We start from the raw sequence: 22,647 nt of genomic DNA on the forward strand, positions 1-22,647 counted from the left end.
GGCTACATGGTGATAGCTGCTGGTAAAAGTCATAGTATAAAGTCATACAAGGTTTGGTTACATGATTGTCAGTAAGTTATGACAGCATCTCTTTAAGAATGATCGTGAGAACAAAGGAAAGGAAATTGTGAAACCTGAGACATTTATTTAGACTATTACAGAGATACTACAGTCCATTGAGAGAAAGAGAGCAATAACTCAGCATAACAGAAGAAACATCCACTCACAGCAATGGCATATCCTGTGTAAGTTGTACCATGCTTTGTTTTTCCCTCCATCATGCAGACATTTCCATTCCCACTCTTAGAAAGCTCTCAGGTTATTTAAACTTAAAGCAACAAAATTCACAAACAGCTCAGTGACAAAAATAAAACTTTACCAAAAAAAAAACCCCGACAAGGCGTCTATATGGGCTGGATTTGATCCATTTTAAGTGCATCTTCAATTACTATTTGCATTTCTGACAAAAAATAAATAAAAAAAAATTTACCCAAACATATTTCAAACAAAACAAGCTGACATCTAACATATCTAACGTAAGTGCTCTAAGATCACAAACTTTTCGGCCATTTACACGTTGTAATCCAAGAAAATGCATATGTTCGATCAAAAAGCCATGATTATAAAAACATTCACAGGGCAGACTAAATAAATAGAGTAGTATCAAACAAGAAAAATTAGCAATGACAACAAACAAGAATATTAACTTCAAAAGAAACACAAAAGGCAAAAGATTGTGTATCCACAGATTTGGCAGAAAGCTATCGTAGCACTATACAAGTCCATTATTTAGCAAGACATTGTCAAGAGAGTATGAGTATTAGCAGAAAGCCACTGAGATCAATAGGTTGCAGTAACATTAGCAAGACAATATGATGAAAAGACACCCTTTAAAACCAGTAGAGGACATTGCACAGATTAACCGACTGTATTACATGAGCCACCAGGGACAAAATATTTGCAACAACCCCATTCACTCATGCACACCATGGCACATTTTCATGTGTCACTGTAAACCCAAATCTCATGTATACATACAGACAGGAGTATGCAATACCACAATGACAGTGAACTGCATAGCAAAATGAAAAAATTAAATAAATTCTCACTCCAACTCACATCCACATACAAAAATCACATTTAGTCACAAAAACACTCACTTTTCACTGTGCAACACTGTGCCGTAACAAATGTTCTCATTTGCCCCAGAAACAAATGCCTGAAATGCCGCCCAGACCTTTCCTCTCTTACACACACGTTCAACAGTGAGTGTGTCTCGTCTCGTTCATGTACCTTGAAATGGTGCAAACCAGAGATCAAGTCAGTCATTATCAGAAAATATGTGTGTAAGTGTGTGCAAGTTTCATTAGTTCAGGTCATCGTAGATGCTGGGGGCTGGAGGAACTGGCAGTTTTGGTCGCTTTTTACGACTGGACAAGCCCAGTGCATTCTGGGAGCTGCTGCTGCCGCTACCGCTCCCGCCGCCTGCTACTCTCTCTCTGTCTCCTCTCTCTCGCTCCTGCCCTTTGTCCCTCTCTCCTCCACCTCCACCAGAAGTCAGAGACAGCGTGCTGGGCTTCTTCTTTTTCTTAGGTCTCTTAGATTCAGAGTTATTGGTGCCTGAGAATGGGACGGCGAATGAGTGAAAAAGAAAAAGGGTCAAATATAAGAGCATGTTGTTTTTAAAAGCATTTTTGAAAAACTCACTAGCTTTTGAAGATGCAGAGTCTGATGGTGAGATATCAGAGGAGCCGTCCCATTGGAGACGGGACATGATGAGCTGGCCATCAGGGGCATCATAGCTATCGTTTTCCAAAATTGTATCAGAGTTGGGTAGTGTCGATCTATCAAACAGGAAGCAGGATATGAATACCAAATGCTGAACAAGGAAATGGTTTACCAAGAACCCCAGTTCAAAGAAACAACCAAAAGATCTGAAACTAAAGAGACATTTGCTGATGATCCGACATAGTTTCCTTTGTCACCCATTATTCTACAGGTTAAAACTGCACATTGAATAATTGTTCAAATTGTGAAGCTAAAGAACTTTTTCTAACTTGCTCTTGATGACAGAATCCGTGATGTGCATTACTGTAAATGAGTCCACAAAAGCTTGAGATTATGGCAGTATTATGCTGAGTTAATGAATGAAGATGACTAGTAAAATTGGGCTTTTTCATGAAAAAGGAAAACAAAGCTTGAGCAGGTCATCATTTAAACTGAACATAACTATGGATAAAATCACTGCGGTGGTAACACTTCAAGATAAGGTCTCATTTGTTAATATTAGCTAATGCATTAGCTAACATGAATTAACAATGAGCAATACATTTTTTTTTACATTTATTAGAATTATTTATTTTCTGTGAAATCTGTCAACTTTGACTGCCCAAAATCTGCAGTCACACTGGCTTTCCACAACTAATGTTGACTCCTCCTGAAATTTACAATAACTAAGGTTAATAAATGTTTGTATTATTCATTTTTAGTTGGTATTAACTAATGTAATTAACTAACGTTAAAAAATAAAACCTCATTGTAAAATGTTACCCTTCACAACACACATAACAAAACAAAAAATCACAGCAGACTAAGCTGATGTGCCTCAGGTCTCAATACTAGGACCTATTCGTTTTTCACTATTTTGTTTGGACAGCTGCTAAAAACTTATCACGAGCTGGATGAAAAAGAGCTATATTAAGAGAGGGAAGGAAAGGAAAGCAGGTGGGTAACATTGATTCTTTTCTGTCAGGGTGAGGTCAGGTTTGGGAAAAGGGGTGAAACTCACGCGGACGGCCCAAGGAGGAAGACCCTGACTGCCCTCCTCTGTTCGTCCGTGTGCTGGGGACACCGCTGGGACCTGCCAGGACACAACGTGGCATTACGCACTGCACCAGAGACAATGACGGTGCGAGAGACTAGGTGAACACCAGCAGCAGGATTCAAAAGGGGCTCTAGGGTTAGATATTAGCAATTAGGGAAAGGGGTTTCAGTGCTGGCTGATGTTCAAAAAGTCTCTTGCTTCGTAAAAACAGGCAGTGCTTTGAAACAACCTATGACCGTCCAATTGGGAAACGGTGTACTCTTATGTCCAATTGGAATGGAGACAGATTATTTCAATTATACATTTTAAAATAAGAGAGGCCAAATCAAATGACACGGGTAAGAAAACTGAAAAGTGGACACCAATCAAAAAATTGGGGTTTATATGGAGTTGCCAGTTGTGTTCCTTAAAATCAGTCCCAACATAACATGATCTTTTTCATTTGTGTAAATGGAAATGATCATGTGTTCACACATCACATGCACAATCAATCTTTGGCTCTAAAGAAGCACACACACACACACACACACTAATAATACATAACACATTCTCAAAACTTAACAGTGAAAAACTGTCCCCCTGACTGTACCTGTTCACCGTACTTCTGATCACATGACACAGGATTCATTAGAGGAATGACTCACTCCAAAAGGATTTCATTTTATTCATTTTTTTACCTTCTTGCAAATATGTTATTCTAATGATTTTTTTTCAATGACTAATTAAATCAGTCTTCTACTCTTTTTTTTTTATTATGAAATATGTTCATAGGAACTCAAGTAAAAAAAGAAGCTATAAACAGTTCTACATCTAAATGTTGCTTAATTCAAGGTTAAAAGAAGTGTTAACACTGAGTTTTAAAAAGACTTTAACCCAGGTTTAAGCATGTGCAAAGCCCTTAAATATCCTAGACTGGTTTCACAGATGTTTCGGCCTTCAGCAGCGAGTTTTTATTCCTCATAATATATGCCTGCTGTGGAAAAATACTTACTTTTTCTGCTGGCCAAGGAAAGACAAACTTGGTGACTGCTCTTTCATAGTCAATAAGGTAATGGAAAGAAGCTCTAAATGTCAGTAGACTGAGTGTACCACAGTGTGCATTTGTAAGACTGCAGAAAAATCACAGATGTTTTTTTTTTTATGATTTCCTTTAGTTATTAGTTCACAAATATGGACTGAATTCTTACCGAGTACACATCTTCTTTGTGTGCTCTGATACAACTCCACATTGCTGAGGAAAAAAGAAGGTCTGTTAGCAAGGGGGAAACTGTAGTGGTTGACCAATGTGGCTGATATAGATGGTGTAATAAATACAATATACAATGTAATGATAGCAGGCAAGACAGCTGAACTGAAACTGAATACTTATTTAACACAAAATTAACAAAAAAAGGATTTTGGCAGGTTTTGTAAATGACTAAAGGGGGAAGGTAGGTACCACTTCTGAAAAGTGGTCAAATAATGGTCAAATAGGCACATTTACCAGCTGATCCTAATAATTGTGAACGGTCAAACTATCAGTTGATTGCCCTTCTTATTGGTCTAATATAGTGAATTGTTTGATTACACTTTACAAGAATTTACCACTGAATCCATATAAAATAATTTTGGTTGACAAAACAAAAAAAACTTTAATTGTCACACCACAATAGTCAGGTGTATATTCTTAAAACATAATAAAGATTTGAATTTACCTGCATTATAAACTGAAAAAGCTATATGTTGGAAAAAAATGTCAATAGTCGAAATAGAAGATATGATATTACATAAATAAACAAAATTAGTCACTTATATTTAAGAATTAATTTTTTGAAGATTAATTAAATTAAGATTTTATTTCCACTGTAAATAATAATTAAAGGATGTGTTCATTATATGACTTTTATTTGTAAGCCTCAACACAATGTGTAGGTAACTGATGAGCATCTACTCTGGAAAGTATTATTATTATTTACATTTTTGTTAGCATTCATTTTTATTTTGGAAGAAAAAAAATACTGTATGGTAAATAGTCTAAGAATGAGCTGCTTACCGTGGTCAGTATGGATCGCAGCTCCTCGGGTCCCAAAGTCTCATAACTGATGCCAGAGCTGTAGTTATACTACATGAGTGGGAAAGTGAAACAATATTTACTGTAATACTACAGTTATTAATGCAACTGTGTAAGCGATGACCAAAGTTATACACGTTAAAATACTTTAGCTAACCATCTCACCTTGTACAGGTCTGGATTTACACTACTGCTGAGCTCTCCTGCAGTGAGACAAAAAGACACTCGTAACATGTTCAAGTGAAGCCTGATGTCTGTCAAATAGTGCACTAGCTGGACAAACAACTGCTAAGTTCAATCAGAATAAAACCCACCATTCTTGTGCTTTAGGGATTTGGATCTCCTGGGAGAGTTTGGATTCTAAGATACACAAAGATTTATTTTAATACCATTTACAAACATACAAAATGAATGTATTATAATTTAGAATATTTGGCTTGCATTTCTAACAAGTGCATGTCTCAAAGAAAGTTTTATACCTTTTCTGACTTTCTCTTCTTGGCTGTGAAAATAAGAGGTTAATAAACTGTTATTAGTGATTATTGAAATCAAGGCTTCATTAAATTAAATAAAACAATGGGGCACATTTGGAGGCAAAACGTGGTGTGGGAAGTGAGGGGAAAAAAGAAAGACAGACTGGATGAGCTCACCTTTCTTTTCTGAACCATAGGACCAGTCGTTGTCATTGATATCGTCATTGTCCTCCTGATCACTTTCTGACTTGCTTGTGTTGTTGCTGCTGGCTATTCTGTAAAAAGAGCAGAACAACGGCCTTCAATGCTTTGAAACTTTCACTAGAAATTTCCCTCAGGGAACAATAAAATCTCTCCATCTGGCAAATAATGGTTAGAAATGTTTTTCATATTTTCCCACCAGTATGAGTCAACTGAACAAAATCACATAGAAAAAAAAAGAAACAACAAGGAAGAAAACAACAGCATACAGATTTGTAATGACATTAGGGTGGGTAAATAATTTTGGTCAAATATTCAAGCATTCCCTTTATTAAATAATGTATATGCATTTCATATGAGAAAAAACTCATTTGAAAGGAAACACTTATTTGTTAACATTACTTAATGCATTATTAACTAACATGAACTAACAATGAGCAATATATTCTTACAGCATGAATTAACCTTTGTTGATGTTAGTTAATACAAATGTTCATGTTAGTTCACATGTATAAGTGAGCTAAATAGTGTGACTTCACAGTCCATTGACCTGCGGTTGGCTATTCGGCTGCTGTTGCGGCCCATCCCGAGACACTTCTCCAGATGAGGAGCAAAGCGAGAGGCCGCGATACTCCGACTGCAGTTGGGACACACGCACTCCTTATTCTTCCACTGGTTGTACACCTGACCGAAGATGTCTACACCTGGCTGATCCACTATTTCTAAATCAATATGAAAGCATACAGTATAGTTGAGACAAATTTCAAAAGCATGCATGCCAGGCTTTAGGAATAAAGAATTAGTGTATTTTTGTGTTACACTGTGATTGACTAACCGAAATCCTTCATACTTTCTTGGTCTGTGTCATCCAGGAAGAAATAGCCCTGTTTGACCGCCCTGTGCACCTCAAAGCACAGCCCTAAACAGGCATCTTCCACTAGGTCAGAGTAAACGTCATGAGCCAAGGCCTACACACAAAAAAAAAAAGAAAAAAAAAGAGAAGTTAAATCATACGAGTTAAACTGATCATATGAAATCATATTTCTTATGACACAGACTACTTTTGGGGCCTGGGCTAAAGCGCACACACATTAAAACTTGTATCTGACAATGTGAATCTTACTGGTGAGCCTGAATTAAAACATTCTTGTGACTTTTTTTATTTAGGAATCAATTTAGTTTTTAGAATAACAAAAAAAAAATACTGTTCTGCATGCGTTTCATAAATGAGACCCATTCTCTGTAATCATTTACCTCTAGCTTGGTGTTATCCAGGCCTGACAGAGACATATCCTCCATTTTCATTTGCAACAACTATTGTAGGGGATCTCTCATTGTCGACAATAGAGAATGGGGTGGAAAACACTGAAAAACACAAAGCCCATTACATCACAGGCAAATAATGATATATAGTACTGTAGTCCAACTACCAACAACCATTGGAATAAGAGATATAGCATATCAAAATGACAGCATTTGAAAACACTTTATACAGCCGTTTGATGATAATTTGTGCACATCGTAAATTGTTTATTATTCATTAAATGCTTTTTTTCCTTACATTCAAATGCTATAACGTATTCTAGGCTATAACGTCCCTTTTATAACACGCTTCTCATTTTTATTAATAATTTCTATTCTCATCAAGCGGATATATAGTGGGAATAGGGTGAACATGGGCGGACACTGCAATTATGCAGAAAAACAGCAGTCCAGTATGACAACTACTGCGTATTTAAACCTAATAACGGTTAAACACAAATGAAAACACTGTCACAGTAACATAGTTGACAGGTACGACTGGCGCACTGCCCTGTTTTCTCTATCATATGGGCGGGTTTTGGCAACATTGTTTCAAAACCGTAGAAAAATGTGGAACAAAGTATTAACTGACGCCGAGCGCAGTAAAGCATATTTGTCGCGCTACTTGTTTAAATTGTTTCTACTTACCCAGACTGAACGGGCCGGTTCTTGTGTCATTCACACACCCGCGGTTCTCTTAAAGACGACATGAAACAAACATGCTCAAAGCGAACGAACTTGTGAAGATAATGGAAATGTTATCTTAAGGTAATGGAAATGTTATAAACGATTAGATGCCTGGTTGATTAAGTCACTCGAGTACAGATGATGTTTGAAAATAAAACAACGCTGCCATTTTGGCTCCAGTTAGGCATCACTAGTCTAATACCGATCTTAGGTGACATCGATTCTGCTGCCTTGAATTAGTTCCTATATTAAAAACAAACCAGAAGAACTGTTTAAGAGAAGGTTTATTTGCTCAAATTGTAAATTGCAGGGATATAACATCTCTTGCTATAGAAAACGTCCAAATGTTTCAAATCTGTATTACAAATTTAAGCTTTTTCTCTCTTTTTTTTTTGCCATTTCTAAAAATAAACAAACATGGGGAGGGGTAAAAAAAAAAAAAAAAAAACCTAAAACTTACCAAATTAAAAACATGTCCCCAATTGACAAACTCGTTTTGGCTACAGCAGTATATTGCATAGCCAACTGAAAATACAAACATAATAATGTTCACTCATTACAAAGGAAAAAAAAGAAAGAAAGCTATATGTACAAATACCTTACAACAGCACTGAACCCAACCCAAGTCTATTTGCAAGTCTCAAAATCCTATAAAATATCAACAAATCTTGAAAGGTCAATCCCGGCCCATCATTCAAATCATCTAGAAACAAATTATGTTTTTCAAACTGAGCCAAGAACTTTATGCAGAATACAGGCCTTAATCATTTAGGGCACTAGAATAGGTTACAAGTCTGGTACAGCAAACTTTTTTTCACAGCAATCCCCACCAAATCAAAATTATTTGCTTGTCTTTTTATGCAAATCATCAGGGTTCAACGTTCTGATAGGAAAAATTCATTTACAGTGCCCCTATCAATTTGAGGGTTGCGTAAAAAAGACTAAGTAAAGGTCGTAGCTCAGCGCAGAAAGCTGTGTTGTGGGTTACAAATTAGTTAAATTGCCATTTTAGGCCAGGACATTGGAATGAGAGGATATACCCTCACCCTCAAAACTGTTCATATATACATAAACACACAACAAATTAACGATACCCCTCTCTTAAATAAAACATCTCCATTACATTCCTTGAGCTGGTGCGTGAAAGACCTGTGAAGTGGTTAACAATATGGACTGATGGGTAAAATGAAGAAAGAGAAATACTGAAAGAACACTGGATTCCATCATAAGTGCACTGAATTGTGGGGTAACTCACATCCATCATATTTAAAACATAAAAATCACGTTTTAAAAAGAAAAAATTCTTTGGAGCACCAAATAAAACAGTGGTTGGAAAGAGGAACAAAACAAAAAAAAGTCAGCTTCAAACAATACGTAACCATTAATAACAAATGACAAAAAACAAAAACAAAAAAACCTTGTTGGTGCCCAATCTGCAAAAAACAAAAGCAAGAAGAAAGAAGAACTTTGCTTGTGCTGCAGAACAATTAACCGATAAACTAGACCTCATTCTGTAACATCAGTCATTTTTATTATCTGAATGAACAGCCCGTTTGCTGTGGCTTCATCACATCCATATCACAAAACTGCTACGGGCAGCATTCCTATAACAGGACAAAAATAAATAGTCCATTTTCACCTTTAACCCCTCATCAGGTGCAGGTAAAAGCAGCGCACCAACGCCTTGTGAACAAGCGCCGAGTGCGAGACCAGCGGGGTCCATGGGGCGACATTCAAAATGGCTTCATTGTTCCTGAAAATACCACATTTGTTTTGAAATGAAGAAGCTAAAACAAACACCTAAGCAAAAATGGAGGGAGCAGGAAAAGGAGTGGAACAACACCCTTAGGAAGAACAGGAGAGGTACAGACAGAGGAAAAGAAAGCAGACATTCTTCAGAGTGCAATTATTTGGTCCCCTGTACCTCCCGAAATAATCTGCAAAACTAAAAGACTCTTTGGCTCACTTACAGAAAAGAAAATGGCACCTGGTGCTCTCTGTGTCTTTCAACCTTTAAAGTATAAACACGGGGCATTTTAATAACACCTCATGACGACTACAAGCCAATAGCAGAGCACTAAACCCCCTTTTCTGTGTTCAGCGGTGTTCAGGAATTTAGACTATACGTCATTGTGTGTTTTGCCTAAAATGCCTTAAAACCTGCCAAGCAAAATCATTGAGGGAGGAACGAATAAAACCAAAAGTGCAGGGGAGAACAGAAGAGAAGGAAAAGACTGTGTGAGGCGGCGCAGATGTGTGACAGCGGGGTGAGCCCCCTCCTGTGGTGGGAAGAGCGCAGTGCAGAGCAGGCTCAGACCCCCGGCTCATGGCTCAGTTCACAGCGTTTCTGGCAGTCTGTGGGCTCAGCCTGACTCGGCTTTGGTTCAGTCCGAGTCTGAACCTGATGAATCAGAGCTGGAAGCACTGCTGCTGCTTTCTGTTTTATTCTCCTTATCCTCCACCTCTTCATCCTCCATGTCTTCATTCTGAAAGTGAATTTGGGAATATTATTTTTCTTTCAAATATTTTGTGATTAACAAATGCATCCGTATTGCTAATAGTGGTATGACAAAATATATTGTGTCATTATCAGTCTTGTTAGAGATTTTGCTAAATCATTGATATCGCAGCATGTTAATATTTACACGTAGCACAGTACTACTAACTAAAGTTATTGACACTTTAGAGTGACAAAGAAACATGCATGAATGAGAAAATAAAGAATAAAATGTGCATGATGTTAAGAGTTCAGTGCACTAAAGAAACTTAATTTCATTTGTTTCCTTGTTCTGTTGTTTGTAATATTCTTCTCTGTTCTTATTTTAAATTAAATAACAAATTCATAAATAAATAAATAACTATATTGTGATATATAGTTATTGGGAAATAAATTTGATCATATTCTGAAACAAGATTTCGGTCATATTGCCCACCCCTAATCACTAATCAAAGTCTCATTTCAATATCCCCCTCCCCCTCCCCCTCCAAACCCCTGTGGCCAGCATGCTTTAAAATCTTACATCTTCATCGTCGTCGTCGTCATCATCATCATCATCACTGTCATCAGAGGATGATCCGTCATCAGATTCCTTCTCTTCATCATCATCATTGTCGTCGTCGTCATCATCCTCCTCTTCATCTTCCTTTGGACGAGGTCACCAATGATATAGAATAATCAGTACATGCTGCTAAAAATATACATAGTGGCCAACAGAGCCATTTAAGACTGTACGATCAAACTCACCGATACTTTGGCCTTCGGTTTCACTTTAGCATTCGTGCCACCAGGTTTTATTGTGCTCCTCCGTTTCTGAAGAAGAAAAGTTGAAGAAAAAATTAAAGAGGCAGAAGTTTTATATTAAATTGAAATATATAATATAATATTACACACACAAAAATATTTAACACAATTAACGCAGCATCCATTTTTCCGTCAAATGCTTTTAAACTAAAGAAAAAGAGAAAATCACTCACTCACTGCTCTTGACTGAATAACTTTTGTAACTTTAATAAGGATTAATCTATACTTAATTTATAATTTACGCAGTTAAGACCATGGAGTTTGATAACTTTATTCATTATCTGTATATATTCATACCCGTTAGACCTACCTGATAATCTTAAAGCACTGTTTACAAGGTTACATAGGTCAAAACCAATGAAAACAATAACTTTCTGTTCAAGTAAAAATCTAAACCGGTCTGACTGGGCCAATAGAAAAAAATTGAGCCCTGATAGATTGAAGGGCAGGTAAATGTGACATTTATTGTAATGGGTTTATGAGAAGATTGTTTTAAGTTCATTTAAATTAAAAGTTGTTATATTTATTAAAGCCTAATAAATGTTCAAATCAAATTATACTGTAATGCTGAATTGCTATTACAGCTAAATTGAAAAAAAAAAAAAAGAATCTATTTCATAGAGACATCAGTAGCGGTATTGGTATCGGTGATGCTTCTTTCATAAAAAGATGTAATTAATTAAACAACATTTTTAAATGTGTGATACTGTATGTTGTTTCTACATTAATTTGGAGAATAAATGTAAAATTACTACAATAAAAAAATATTAAACTTTAATGAGAGGTGCGATTAATTACAGAAAAAAAATGTGATTAATTTTATTAATCGATTAAAGGGATACTTCACCTCTGGGAAGATGAATGTGTATTTAAAATAGGTCATTTAAGTAGAAGAAATGTGAAGAAATTTTTGAATTTGGAGCTTTCTAGACTGAGAAAAGCCAGAAAATGTATTTTTGGCTTATGTGGATGAAAGACAACAACTCCCAGAATGCACTTGCTTCGCTGCCTTAGGAGGCCACGCCTACCGGTAAGAGTGCGTAGGCTAGCAACAACAATAGCTAGCCTACGTGATGAGTTTGCGAGGGATTAGAGATCGTCCAAAATGTCCGGGATTCGGCTTTTGCGTTCTACAGTCGCCATTCATTCATGTTTACAGTGGCGAGCAGGACGAGGCTGACGGCCGCGGGAGAACAGCGCGAGGCCGGTGCAATGATTTCTGAGACGCGCCGGGTCTCGCATCTCTCACGGAGGAGCGGGAATTTTTCTTAACAATGGTAAAACGCACATCAACCGATCACTTGTTTAGCGTTCATGTAAACACTACATTCAAATTCACCAATCGGAATTAATTCAGTTAGATTGAAAGGTGTGCATGTAACGTTAAACAATGAATGGCGACCGCAGAAAGCAAAAGCTGAATCCCGTACATTTTGAACGATCTCGCCCGCCGGACAAGTCCGGGGAAAGGAGGAGGATACTTTCTCAGCTTTCTCCTACTATTCAGCTTTCTCCACAGAACAAGAGCCTGCTAGCTTAGCTTCCAAAGAAAGACGGCTGACACTGTGTACTGTACATTCTGTGAGTGAGATCCCACCCTGTATGGGCGGGCTGAAAACATGCGGAACAACGCCATCTACTGGCTGTAGTCTTTAGCCTCTGTCCAGAAAATCCTCCGATGACGCAAAATGACGATATTTGCGTCATCGGAGGATTTTTTCCAGACAAAAAATACATACATCTCTTGTCTAACGGGGATATGAGGATGGAAAGCATGGTAATTCGAAAATACTACAGGTTTTCTACTAATACAAAGCTTAATGCTAAATCCTGAAGTAACCCTTTAACAGCACTAATGTATATACATTTTGAGCAAATAGACTGAAATGCACATTTATGACTCACCAGTGAGTTATATTCTTTATACACAGCTCTCTCTTGTGGTGTTATACTCTGTGAGGGAGAAAATCATTTTAATATCCTTGAATTCAAAATGTACAAACTGCTGGTTTTAAAAAGAACACAACATCAATGGCTAAATATATTAATATATTAGATCTTTATATCAAGTTATTTGTGTTGCTCTAAAATTGAAATAATAATAAAGATATAGGGGTACCGCAAGCCACTGCTCGAGAAGCACTCTGTACTGCCTCTGTTTCTCCTCCGCCATCCTTTTGTAATGGTCCTTCTCTTTCTGAGGGAGTCGCTGCCAACGGCCTCCGATTTCACCCATGCGCTCTTTCATGGGCAGATGGTTCAGCTCACCATTCGACAGCATCTCTTGAGAGAACTTCTGATAACCGTTACTGTAGTCAGAGGTGAAGAGAACACGATTAGAACGAGTGGGAAGGGAAGAAACGTTGAGCTTCCTCAAACACACCAACACTCAGATACACAGAATGAACTTACGAGGGTGGTTTCTTAGGTTCCCCATCAAATTTCATTTTCTTCCCCATGATAAAGACTGGGGCAGGTGATCGCATCTCACTCAGCTCTCTCTGCATAAAACAGAAGAATTAAAAAAGGTTATGAAATCTTCCACACAAGAAGCCCTGATCTAAAGAAAAACATGTAGGTTGTAGACGCATGATCAGATACTCTACTAAATGTGGCTTGGCTATCACAAAATGTTGTTTGGATTTGTCTGGACTCACTTCATATCTCTTCTGGTCCTCTGCAGCCTTCTTGATCCACATGATCTTCTCTTTCTTCTCCATGGTGTTCCAGGTGGCCTCCATGGCTTTCTGAGCTTTCGCTCGATCATTCTGACATTTAAAGAAGAGGGAGAGATCAGTGGAGAAAACTATAGCAAACAGAGAATTAGGTAGACAATTTTCTATGGTAGAAATATTTGTGCAGCCATTAGTGAGCAGGACTGCTTCATGTTGCCTGTTCAAGAAAAAACTAGGCATAGAGTCCTGTTTAAAAGTTTGAGGGCAGGACTTTTTTCTCTTTTTATAAGCAATTAATACTTTTATTCAGCAAGGACACATTAGATTGATCAAAAGTGAATAAGAAATGTATAAAGTTACAAAAGATTTCTATTTCAAATAAATGGTTTTCTATTAAATAAAAAAAATCCTGGAATAAAGAAACGCATCCCAATTTCCACAACAATATTAAGCAGCACAAAGGTATAATTAACAGTATGTATCGATAATAATAAGAAATGTTACTTGAGCACCAAATCATCATATTAGAATGATTTTTATTGTATTTTTAATCAAATAAATGCAGCCCTTGGTACTAGACTTCTGTAAGAGAAAAAAAAATAAAAAAAAATAAAATAAAAAAAAACTGACCCCAAACTCTTGAACAGTAGTGTAGGTAATTTTCCCAATTTAACTTCTTGCATGTATGATTTCATACCTTGAACCGGGCGAGATAGTCTCCAATGACACTCTGTTGCCAGATTTCCTGAGCTGTTTTGGGTGTTTCTGGTAGTTTCCCTTTGTCCTCTTTGCTCTGCTTTTCAGAGTCTGCCTTCAGCGTCATCTCCAGAGTTTTATACTTCTCCTATAAAGAATGATTAAACATTCAAGTTAATAAAAAAAATGTAGTCGGCCAATACAGTGACGGAAGGATCTTAACATCTCTGGATCACTAATGTGTCTTTATTACCTTCTTCTTGTCAGAGAGCTCGTTCCACATGCGGGCTAGCAGTCTGGTGAGCTCCATGTCAGAAAGATCAGGCCTTTCCTGTTGAAGTTTTGGGCGCTTCTCTTCTGAGAAAATGAACATTGCAGACACAGGGGGCTTGGGCTTCTCTGCAGACTGTTAAAATTAACAGAGAAAAAAAGAACAGAAGGCATTAAGGAAGTGAAGTTCTAGTTACATTAAGCTAATTTAAGTAACGATCCCTCAATAACCCAAAGATGATTGACAGGTGAACTAACCTTTGCTGTGGCGCTCTTCTTTTTAGAAGCAGGGCTGCTGCCACCACCTCCCCTTTTAAAGCTGCCCATCTTCTGTTCTGACATTATTCTCTGCTGTTCCTCCTCTGAGATACTCTGGGATACACAGGCAACATGATTAAAATGCAAATCAGGTAGCAAATTGGGTAACACTTTATTTTACAGTGTCATTGTTACATATGTTACATGTAGTTACTATTGTAATAACTTTAAATTATGCATAATAACATGCAACTAACCATAAACCTAACCATATAGTAAGTACATGTAGTTACTTAATATTACTCAGCACTTAAATTTATAATTACACTTTAACACGGACACCTTAAAATAAAGTGCAACCGCAAATTGTTTCAAGCAATACACATACAGAGCTGAGGGTCTGTTGTCATAAACGTATACTTACCAATAAGTAGCGATTCATCTCAACTTCATATTCTTTCTTTTTCTGTGTAGAGAAAAAATTAAATATTAAAGTGACTGAAAATCTTCCATATGTATCCATGTTGGCTTGTAGATGGTTGATCAACAGATGGAAGGGTGCAAAATAAGAGTGTGTTACAGACCTGTTCACAGCGCTTTTGGTAAGCATCTTTCTCGCTCTGTTTGAGCAGTTTCCAGCGCTGGCTGCACATGACCATACGCTCCGTACTGGGAACGTCTTTCATACTGGACATCAGCTCAGCACAGAACATTGAGTAACCATTACTGAGAGGAAAAAAAAACAAAAACAGAATGAGACAAAAAAAAAAAAAAAAAAAAATCCTCTTCAAACCAACTGTCCCAAAACTCATACAAGAAATCTATTAAAAACCACTTTCTGTAACTGAAATGCGTCTTTAAGTACTAAAACAGAAATACATTTAAAAAAATGGAAAAGGCAGATAACAAAACTACTATAAATTTAAAATAAAATTATGAATTAATACCATAATAGGACAAGAAAGAAAAGGAGAACACAAACATGACATGTCCAGGACACATTTCACCACCCCCCCAAAAATGAGAAAGTATATATTGCTATTATCAGGTAAACTTACGAAGGAGGTTTGTCGGGCCGCCCATCAAATTTGTCCTTAAGCTGTCTCTCTGCTTTGGTCAGAGTGGATTTTACGATGTCCTCCTCCGTGATGTTCAACTCTGGGTGCTGCTGGATGAACTCGCGCATTGTCCCCTAAACAAAGACGGGAAAGATCAAACATTACAGAGAAGCTTGCTACTTGCAGGCAAATAGGCTGTGAAAAATGCAAGCATCTTTACCTCATACAGTTTGTGCTGCTCCAGAGACTTCATGATCCACTTCATCCTCTTCTTGTCTGACAGCTGTGGCCACTGCTTTGCAACACTATCCTTGATGTCTTTGGTGGTCGCCTGGAGAGGTATAAGCACAAGTGTTTTACAGCATTCATGTGTATGAAGAAGTCAGCAGCAAATTCTAGAGCGAGTGTGTGTAGAGCTTACATCTGGGTGTCCTTTGAGAAAGGCCTTCTTCTCATGGCTGTACCACAGTTGCTGGGGTGTCTTGGGCTTCTCTGGAACATTGGACTTCTTGTTAACGTTCTCTAGAAGGTCGGGATGATCCTGCCTGATAAAACACACATAAACACTTTTTTAGAGAAAAGTGATGATTTAGAAATGTAAATGAGATGGTAAAGTGTCAATAAGTCACTCACCTGAACTTCATCATGCTGATCATGAAAGACTCCTTTTCTCTGAGAAAGTCTTTCACGTATTTCTCCTGTTGACGAAAGGTTCAGTCAGAACAAACAGGTCAGACAAAACAATGCATGCTATGTTGACTGATCTAGAAAGGTACTGCTCAAAACAATAGTTGAACCAGACCAAACAGAAAATATTTTCTTCTTTTCAAAGGGATGCAACAGATTTGAAATCAACTGAACACCAGATTCATCCTTAACGTTTAATGTACCATTACAATATCCCCATAATATCAATTTCCAATTTTAAAAATCCATAACATTTTCCCTTTTATAGTAGTTCTTGAAAAATGTTTACAGACAATGGATCTCATTCACTAAGTATGCATGCGCACAAATTTGTGCATGCAATCTGCATACAATCGTTTTCACGAACAAATCCTGATTTATCAAGTTGATTAATCAACTTTTGTTCTAAAATGTATTATAAATTGACAGAAAAATTTAACAACAACTGAAACCACTCTTATGCAAAAATCACATACTCTTGGTGGCCTTTTAAACACATTAAGATTACATTTTTGATGCTTTGTGAACATCAAACATCAAATTTGATGTTAGTGAACAGATATAGACCATATATTTCATCATTTAATATATGAGAGCCAATGCTTTTTCTTTTCAATTTTCACTGCACTCACTTTTTTACGCTCTGGGAGCTCCTTGTATTTTTTGGACAGGATCTTTGTGAGATCTAGGTTGCTCATCTCTGGATGTAGTTTAGCATACTTGGCACGCTTCTCCATAAAGAAACGGAAATACGGTGTCAATGGCTTTTTGGGGAAGTCCGGGTGTTTCTGCAGAAGACAAATACACAAAAAGTTAGCATTTGCTGCTGCTCCAAATAACACACTGGACAAACTCTGTAAATTTTAATCCAAGCTTTCAGGACTGAGCAATAAGATTTTCTACCTTCAGCTTCTTTCCTTTGTATGGATTTTTGACGTAGTCCTGCGCATCCACGATCAGCTCAGAGAGGGTGCGGAATTTACGTATCTGTGTCAGGAACAGGAATCTCAATGTGACAACTGCAATTTCTCTTATTCTATAACTTGTCAGTCACATACAAAAGTTTTTTCTTTAAATCAAATATTTCAAATACTATCAACATTAATTTTTTCGACACACTTGTGATGCATGTTTCTCTAGTCATTACAGCATACAAGTGAAACCCATTGGTCACTGACTAGCGTACCTCACGTGAAACTTCCAGCCATTTCTGTCTGCACATATCCGCAGAGTATGAGTTAAAAGCCACTTTCTCCCAGTCCAAATGGGACTCGGACGTCTTGTACTTGGACAAATCCTTATCTGGCAGATTCACCTTCATGGCATCCAACAGCTTCAACAGGTCATTCTGCTCCCAAACTGTAACATTAAAACATAACAGGGCAAAAATGATCTCTGAGTTACCAGTGCACACATCACATCATGCAGACAAAAAATTATATATTAATTTACACAAATTTTAAATACAGGCTCACTTGTATTTAATTAAAATCCTAAAAAGATTTTCTTGTACAGTTTTTCATTAAGTTACATTTATTATTGTTCATGGTGATACATTTAAATGTATAATAATATTCATAAACAGTCAAGAACCACTGATCTAAATGATTAATGTTTCTTACCGATCTCTTTAGCAGAGGAGTCCATTTCTCCATTCATTGTCAGGATTAATCACTCTAGAGAAAAACAAATTATGTTAATAATTATGTTAAAGATTACAAACATTGAGTTAAAAGGTTGAAACTCGTACTTACATGGCTTTAACACTATATAGTTTTCAATTTATTTCCATTTTTTCAATAATTAATTGTGCATCAAATAATTCAACAACAAAAAGAATGCATCATTCATGAGGGGATTTTTTTTTTTTCTGACTTAAGTAGATTATAAGTTTTAATGGCTTTCAATAATTCTCTTTAAACCAGTAATTGTTGTATGAAAAGTGGAATTAAAATCCAGCCCGACACATAATGGTTGATGTTCATTACACCGCCCCTAAGCGTTTACGCTCCATCGTGAGACAGAGCCCATTGCCTGTGACGGTTTCAAATCTCAAATAACTCTGCAGTCGACACCAGCAAGAGCAAGCCAATCCGTCTAATCTTCCATTTTGTCTACTGAACTAAGACTTGAGACGGATTCTCCTGCACTCTGCGCGCTTTTCGAGGCGAGCGTTTCGTGTAGTCGCTCGAAATTGGGAGTATATTTTCGGCAGACGAGTGGATACTGGGAGGTACTACAGGAGGAGGAAGGAGCGTTTTGGGCGATAGGCAGGCAGCTGCCTGTAGACGGACCAGCTGACCACGGATCGGGATCTGCTTTCGGTCTTCGTCGAGAGGGGGAAACACAGCCAGGGATCATCATGAGTGACTGCTAAAGCATGCAGCACCAGAGTCAGCCTCCAAACCAACAGGGCGCGGGTCTCCGCTTCCGCCACGGACGCATTCTGGGTCGCCCCCCTTTATATTCACACAGCGACTGTATTAAAATGGTTGATTATGGAGGGCTAGTCATAATCTGATGTCGTTTCGCAAATGTGTGAGCCGACTGAATTAGTCACAAAATGGCACGAGCCTTGTTCCAGGGCGAGGCGTCGCCGCTTCGCTGAATGCGTAATGGCGGCGCGTGAGCCAGCAGAGTCCAGCTTTAAAACAGACCCTGGATGAAGGGCATTTTTACCACCATGAAATGCTCTGAATCAGTGGATAATCAGACCCTTCTTGAATAGAATCGAGCTTTACTACCATTGAAATGCTGAGAAAAAAAAAAAAAACTATTTTGTGGATTTGAATCGCTTTTTTGAACAAAAGCTTTGAAAACGGGGCTTTAGGTATCGAGGCAAAATACGTCAAAATTAAAGTGTTTAAGTATTTATAAGGGTCAATTTAAGAATGAATGTTTAAATTTGATATGGAAATGTTCCTAAATGATATAATTGGTGCTGTTTAATGAATAAATTCTGTTTTACTGATTTACCCAACTTAAATTATAAACTCAAAAATAGCTTTGATAGTGTCGGTGTCTAACGTTACGTGTGGAACTGCTGCAAATGATAGCTTGCAAATGTACATTTAATAAAATAAAATGTTACAATGTTAAACCGACCTATGACTTGACCTACACTGGAGCTAGCCGGCTATAACTAGCATTGAATCCCTCTCCAGCCTTGGTTAGAGCTGAACCACAGTCGTCAAAAATAAAACCAAAAAAAAAAAAAAAAATTCCAGCTAAAAGCAATCCTTATTACATGTTGCTGTATAAAAATAACTGTAAGCGGTGTCCAAACGGTCCTCTTACCGTGAAGAAATCTGGTTGTTTACCCCGACTTTCGAGTGACGAGGAATGCGGGGTGAAAGCACGGTGTGTGCGGCCGTATGGCAGGCAGCAGGCTCTTCAAAGGGTTAGAAACTAGAAATGGAAGAAATATACGGTTACTTTTACATAGTACGCGGCGACTGAAGCACAATTATGACAGGCGAGATCAACTCGGTGAGAAATGAATCAATCCTGTGAATAAACGTGTCATTTTGTTCACAATCACAATGGAAAATTGTAACAACCGAGAAGAGAGGACGCTTCCCTGGCGTGACGACTGTTCTAGAGCCGCCATACTACCCTCCATGCACGCGCTGCGAGCCAAATTCACCTCCACCGAGAGAAAAACCAAGCGCGAAGGGTTCTGAACTCACCCGGTTTGCTCCTCAAACACAGATAACCGATAAAATGTCAAATGTGATGGCGAACTTTGCTTTCACAAAAGCGAAAACAAGCCCACACGGTGAGATGACCGAGCTCCGTGATGGCGAACCAAAGGCGGCTGGTTCTTTCCTCCACGAGCCTCATGGAGTCCTGACTCGGAAATGAAGACGACCGCGAGGGCTCCAAATACGATAGAGGTGCCCTTATCGCGCTTAAAAATTAGGTTAGTGAGTTACATTCAGAAATTAAACACGGTTTTGGTATATAAACGGGGGATGTTTTTCCCCGAGTCACAATACGGGAAATTCGGGTAAGTCGACCTCGGAATGTACCGTTGCCTTGCACCAAGTCAACGCGAATTTAAACAAAAACAAAATCCACCAACGATCTAAAGTCAAAATGTTTTGATTCTCTTTTTTCTTTTTGTCGTTTCATCTAAGATTTTTTTCAAGGTTTGTTTGCCAAACGGTCGGTAGGATGAGGCGCTGGTTTGATCTTACCTGTCGCTGCTTGTGTGTGGAAGTGGTGGTGGAACAAGGGGAGGGTTGACTGTTAGCCAGCACTGCGCCGCCGGTCCAGGGCACGGGCGCTCCAGTCCCCGCAGAGCTGAGAGAGACTTCCCCCCGCCTCCATCTCTCTCGCTCTCCTTCCAGTCAGCGCGCAGCTCTCTCGATCCGCTCATTTCTCTTTCCAAGGCGACATCCACATTTTCAATCTCTCCCCTGCCTGCTCGCCGCTCTCATCACGGATGGGTCGCCCGGGTTTCGCTTCCATTTGGATTATAAACTCGGAGCTGCTGTCACGAGCTACCGAGGCGCCATCAAACCTGCACGCGCTTGTGGCGATTCGGGCTTGTTTGTAACACTTTTTTTTTTCTTTTCGTGATGATAATGTAAAGTTTTAATAAAAGAAGTGAATTAATATGTTAACGTGTGATTTAAAAAAAGAAAGAAAGAAGAAAAGAAAAACAGTATTCTTGCGTTTAGTCAAACTCCCAAAGTGCATAATGCATTAAGTAAAGAGTGAACTGTTGTGTACTTTTAACATCTTTTCAGTATTTTCAGTCTGACAGCTACATCTTTTTGTCACGTTAAATAATTAAACTCCACCTTGTCTGTTTGTGGGCGTCACCTGCGATGTCCAATCAAGACGTTCTGATTTGGAGAAAACATGATTTTCCAATGAGCGCGCTGCTTCGTTAAACATCAGAGCGGTGACGTGCGCATTTCACTGGAATGCCAGAGTCCAGTGTGGAGCAGCACTCCTGCCTCCGGGAATATATATAGGCCAGTGCTTTTCTGTCTTTTATACCCCCACCACAGCCCCTTAACAGTAAGGCTTGCAATACTAACACACCTGCACTGACACCAAACAAGAAATGTGTGTTGTTGTATTTCGTATTATACTGGAAATCATGTAGCATTATCAATACTGTGTATTATTAAAGGCATCGTTCACCCGAAAATTCAAATTTTGCCATCATTTGCTCACCCTCATGTTGTTCCAAACCTGTATGAATTTTGTTCTTCTGTTGAATACAAAAGAAGATATTTTAAAGAATGCTAGTAGCCTAATCAAACAGTTGACGGTAGCCACTGACTTCCATTATTCATAGTGTTTTGTTCACCTGTAAACAGCATTTGTGGCAGTATCTGTTGAAGTATGGAATCATCTTCCAGTAAGACGCCTGATCTGAACAAGTTTCCACAGTTCTAACAGCAACTTTCACTAAGAAAGACCTAATAGGGAATACATTTAAACATGAAATCCTGATGGGATGTTTGGCAAAACTCAAATGCAGTCTTAAGTATATTACAAGTATAAAATACCATTCACAGGTAATGTGACTCTTTCACGCACAAACTGAGCATTGTACATTTAAAAAAAAAAGTTAATTATTACTTTTATTTAGCAAGGATGCATTACATTGACCAAAAGTTACAGTTAAGACTTATTTCTATTTCAAATAAATTCTGTCCTTTTGAACTTTCTACTCATCAATGAATCCTGAAAAATGTGTATCATGGTTTTCACAAAAATATTCAGCAGCACAACTGATTTCAACATTGATAATAAATGTTTCTCGAGCAGCAAATCATATCTGAATGATTTCTGAAGGATCATGTGACACTGAAGACTGGAGTAATGATGCTGAAAATTCAGCTTTGTATTGATAAATTACATTTTAAAACAGATTAGAAAACAGTTGTTTTAAATTGTAATTAACTATTCACAAATTTTTTTTTTACTGTATTTTTGATCAAATTAATGCAACCTTAGTGAGCAAAGACTTCTTTCACAAATGTTAGTAATTAGTATAGTTAGTAATGTGTAGATATACTACTGACAATATGACAAAAATAAAAAAAATCATGGCTTATTTGAACATATTGACAGCACTACATTTTAAAATCCTTATGTTGTGTTCAGGTCCGGAGAGGATAGCCCCCCCCCCCCCCCCCTCCC

General features: G+C 37.9%; 2 protein-coding genes across 7 annotated transcripts; both read right to left on the reverse strand.

Annotated features, from left to right (window-relative positions):
• Positions 1-116: 116 nt before the first annotated feature.
• On the reverse strand, positions 117-7,762 carry atxn7l3a (ataxin 7 like 3a). 5 transcript variants are annotated; one of them, XM_079883615.1, is made up of 13 exons: positions 7,499-7,762; positions 6,803-6,913; positions 6,384-6,516; positions 6,099-6,270; positions 5,525-5,622; positions 5,354-5,376; positions 5,189-5,234; positions 5,040-5,077; positions 4,857-4,925; positions 4,012-4,055; positions 2,789-2,860; positions 1,708-1,844; positions 117-1,620 (listed from the first exon to the last, which is right to left on the reverse strand). In XM_079883615.1, the coding sequence occupies exons 2-13, from the start codon at positions 6,851-6,853 to the stop codon at positions 1,367-1,369; spliced, it is 1,137 nt and encodes a 378-aa protein (XP_079739741.1). In that variant the 5' UTR covers positions 6,854-6,913; positions 7,499-7,762; the 3' UTR covers positions 117-1,366. The 5 variants fall into 5 exon arrangements, with proteins under 5 accessions (XP_079739741.1, XP_079739742.1, XP_079739743.1 ...); XM_079883616.1 differs by having other exon boundaries at positions 6,399-6,516; positions 7,499-7,734; XM_079883617.1 differs by lacking the exon at positions 2,789-2,860 and having other exon boundaries at positions 118-1,620.
• Positions 7,763-8,543: 781 nt separating this feature from the next.
• On the reverse strand, positions 8,544-21,268 carry ubtf (upstream binding transcription factor). 2 transcript variants are annotated; one of them, XM_079874682.1, is made up of 22 exons: positions 20,682-21,268; positions 19,780-19,890; positions 18,105-18,158; positions 17,669-17,841; positions 17,386-17,469; positions 17,115-17,270; positions 16,429-16,493; positions 16,217-16,340; positions 16,016-16,126; positions 15,796-15,929; positions 15,322-15,463; positions 15,162-15,203; positions 14,738-14,851; positions 14,463-14,615; positions 14,211-14,357; positions 13,496-13,606; positions 13,251-13,339; positions 12,958-13,147; positions 12,744-12,791; positions 10,782-10,847; positions 10,558-10,680; positions 8,544-10,023 (listed from the first exon to the last, which is right to left on the reverse strand). In XM_079874682.1, exons 3-22 carry the CDS (start codon positions 18,139-18,141, stop codon positions 9,922-9,924), a joined length of 2,211 nt encoding a protein of 736 aa, XP_079730808.1. In that variant the 5' UTR covers positions 18,142-18,158; positions 19,780-19,890; positions 20,682-21,268; the 3' UTR covers positions 8,544-9,921. The 2 variants fall into 2 exon arrangements, with proteins under 2 accessions (XP_079730808.1, XP_079730807.1); XM_079874681.1 differs by having other exon boundaries at positions 20,172-20,689.
• Between the last annotated feature and the right edge of the window lie 1,379 nt (positions 21,269-22,647).

The sequence above is a fragment of the Squalius cephalus genome, assembly GCF_949319135.1.
Source record: "Squalius cephalus genome assembly, chromosome: 1".
In the NCBI taxonomy this organism is placed as follows: Eukaryota; Metazoa; Chordata; class Actinopteri; order Cypriniformes; family Leuciscidae; genus Squalius; species Squalius cephalus.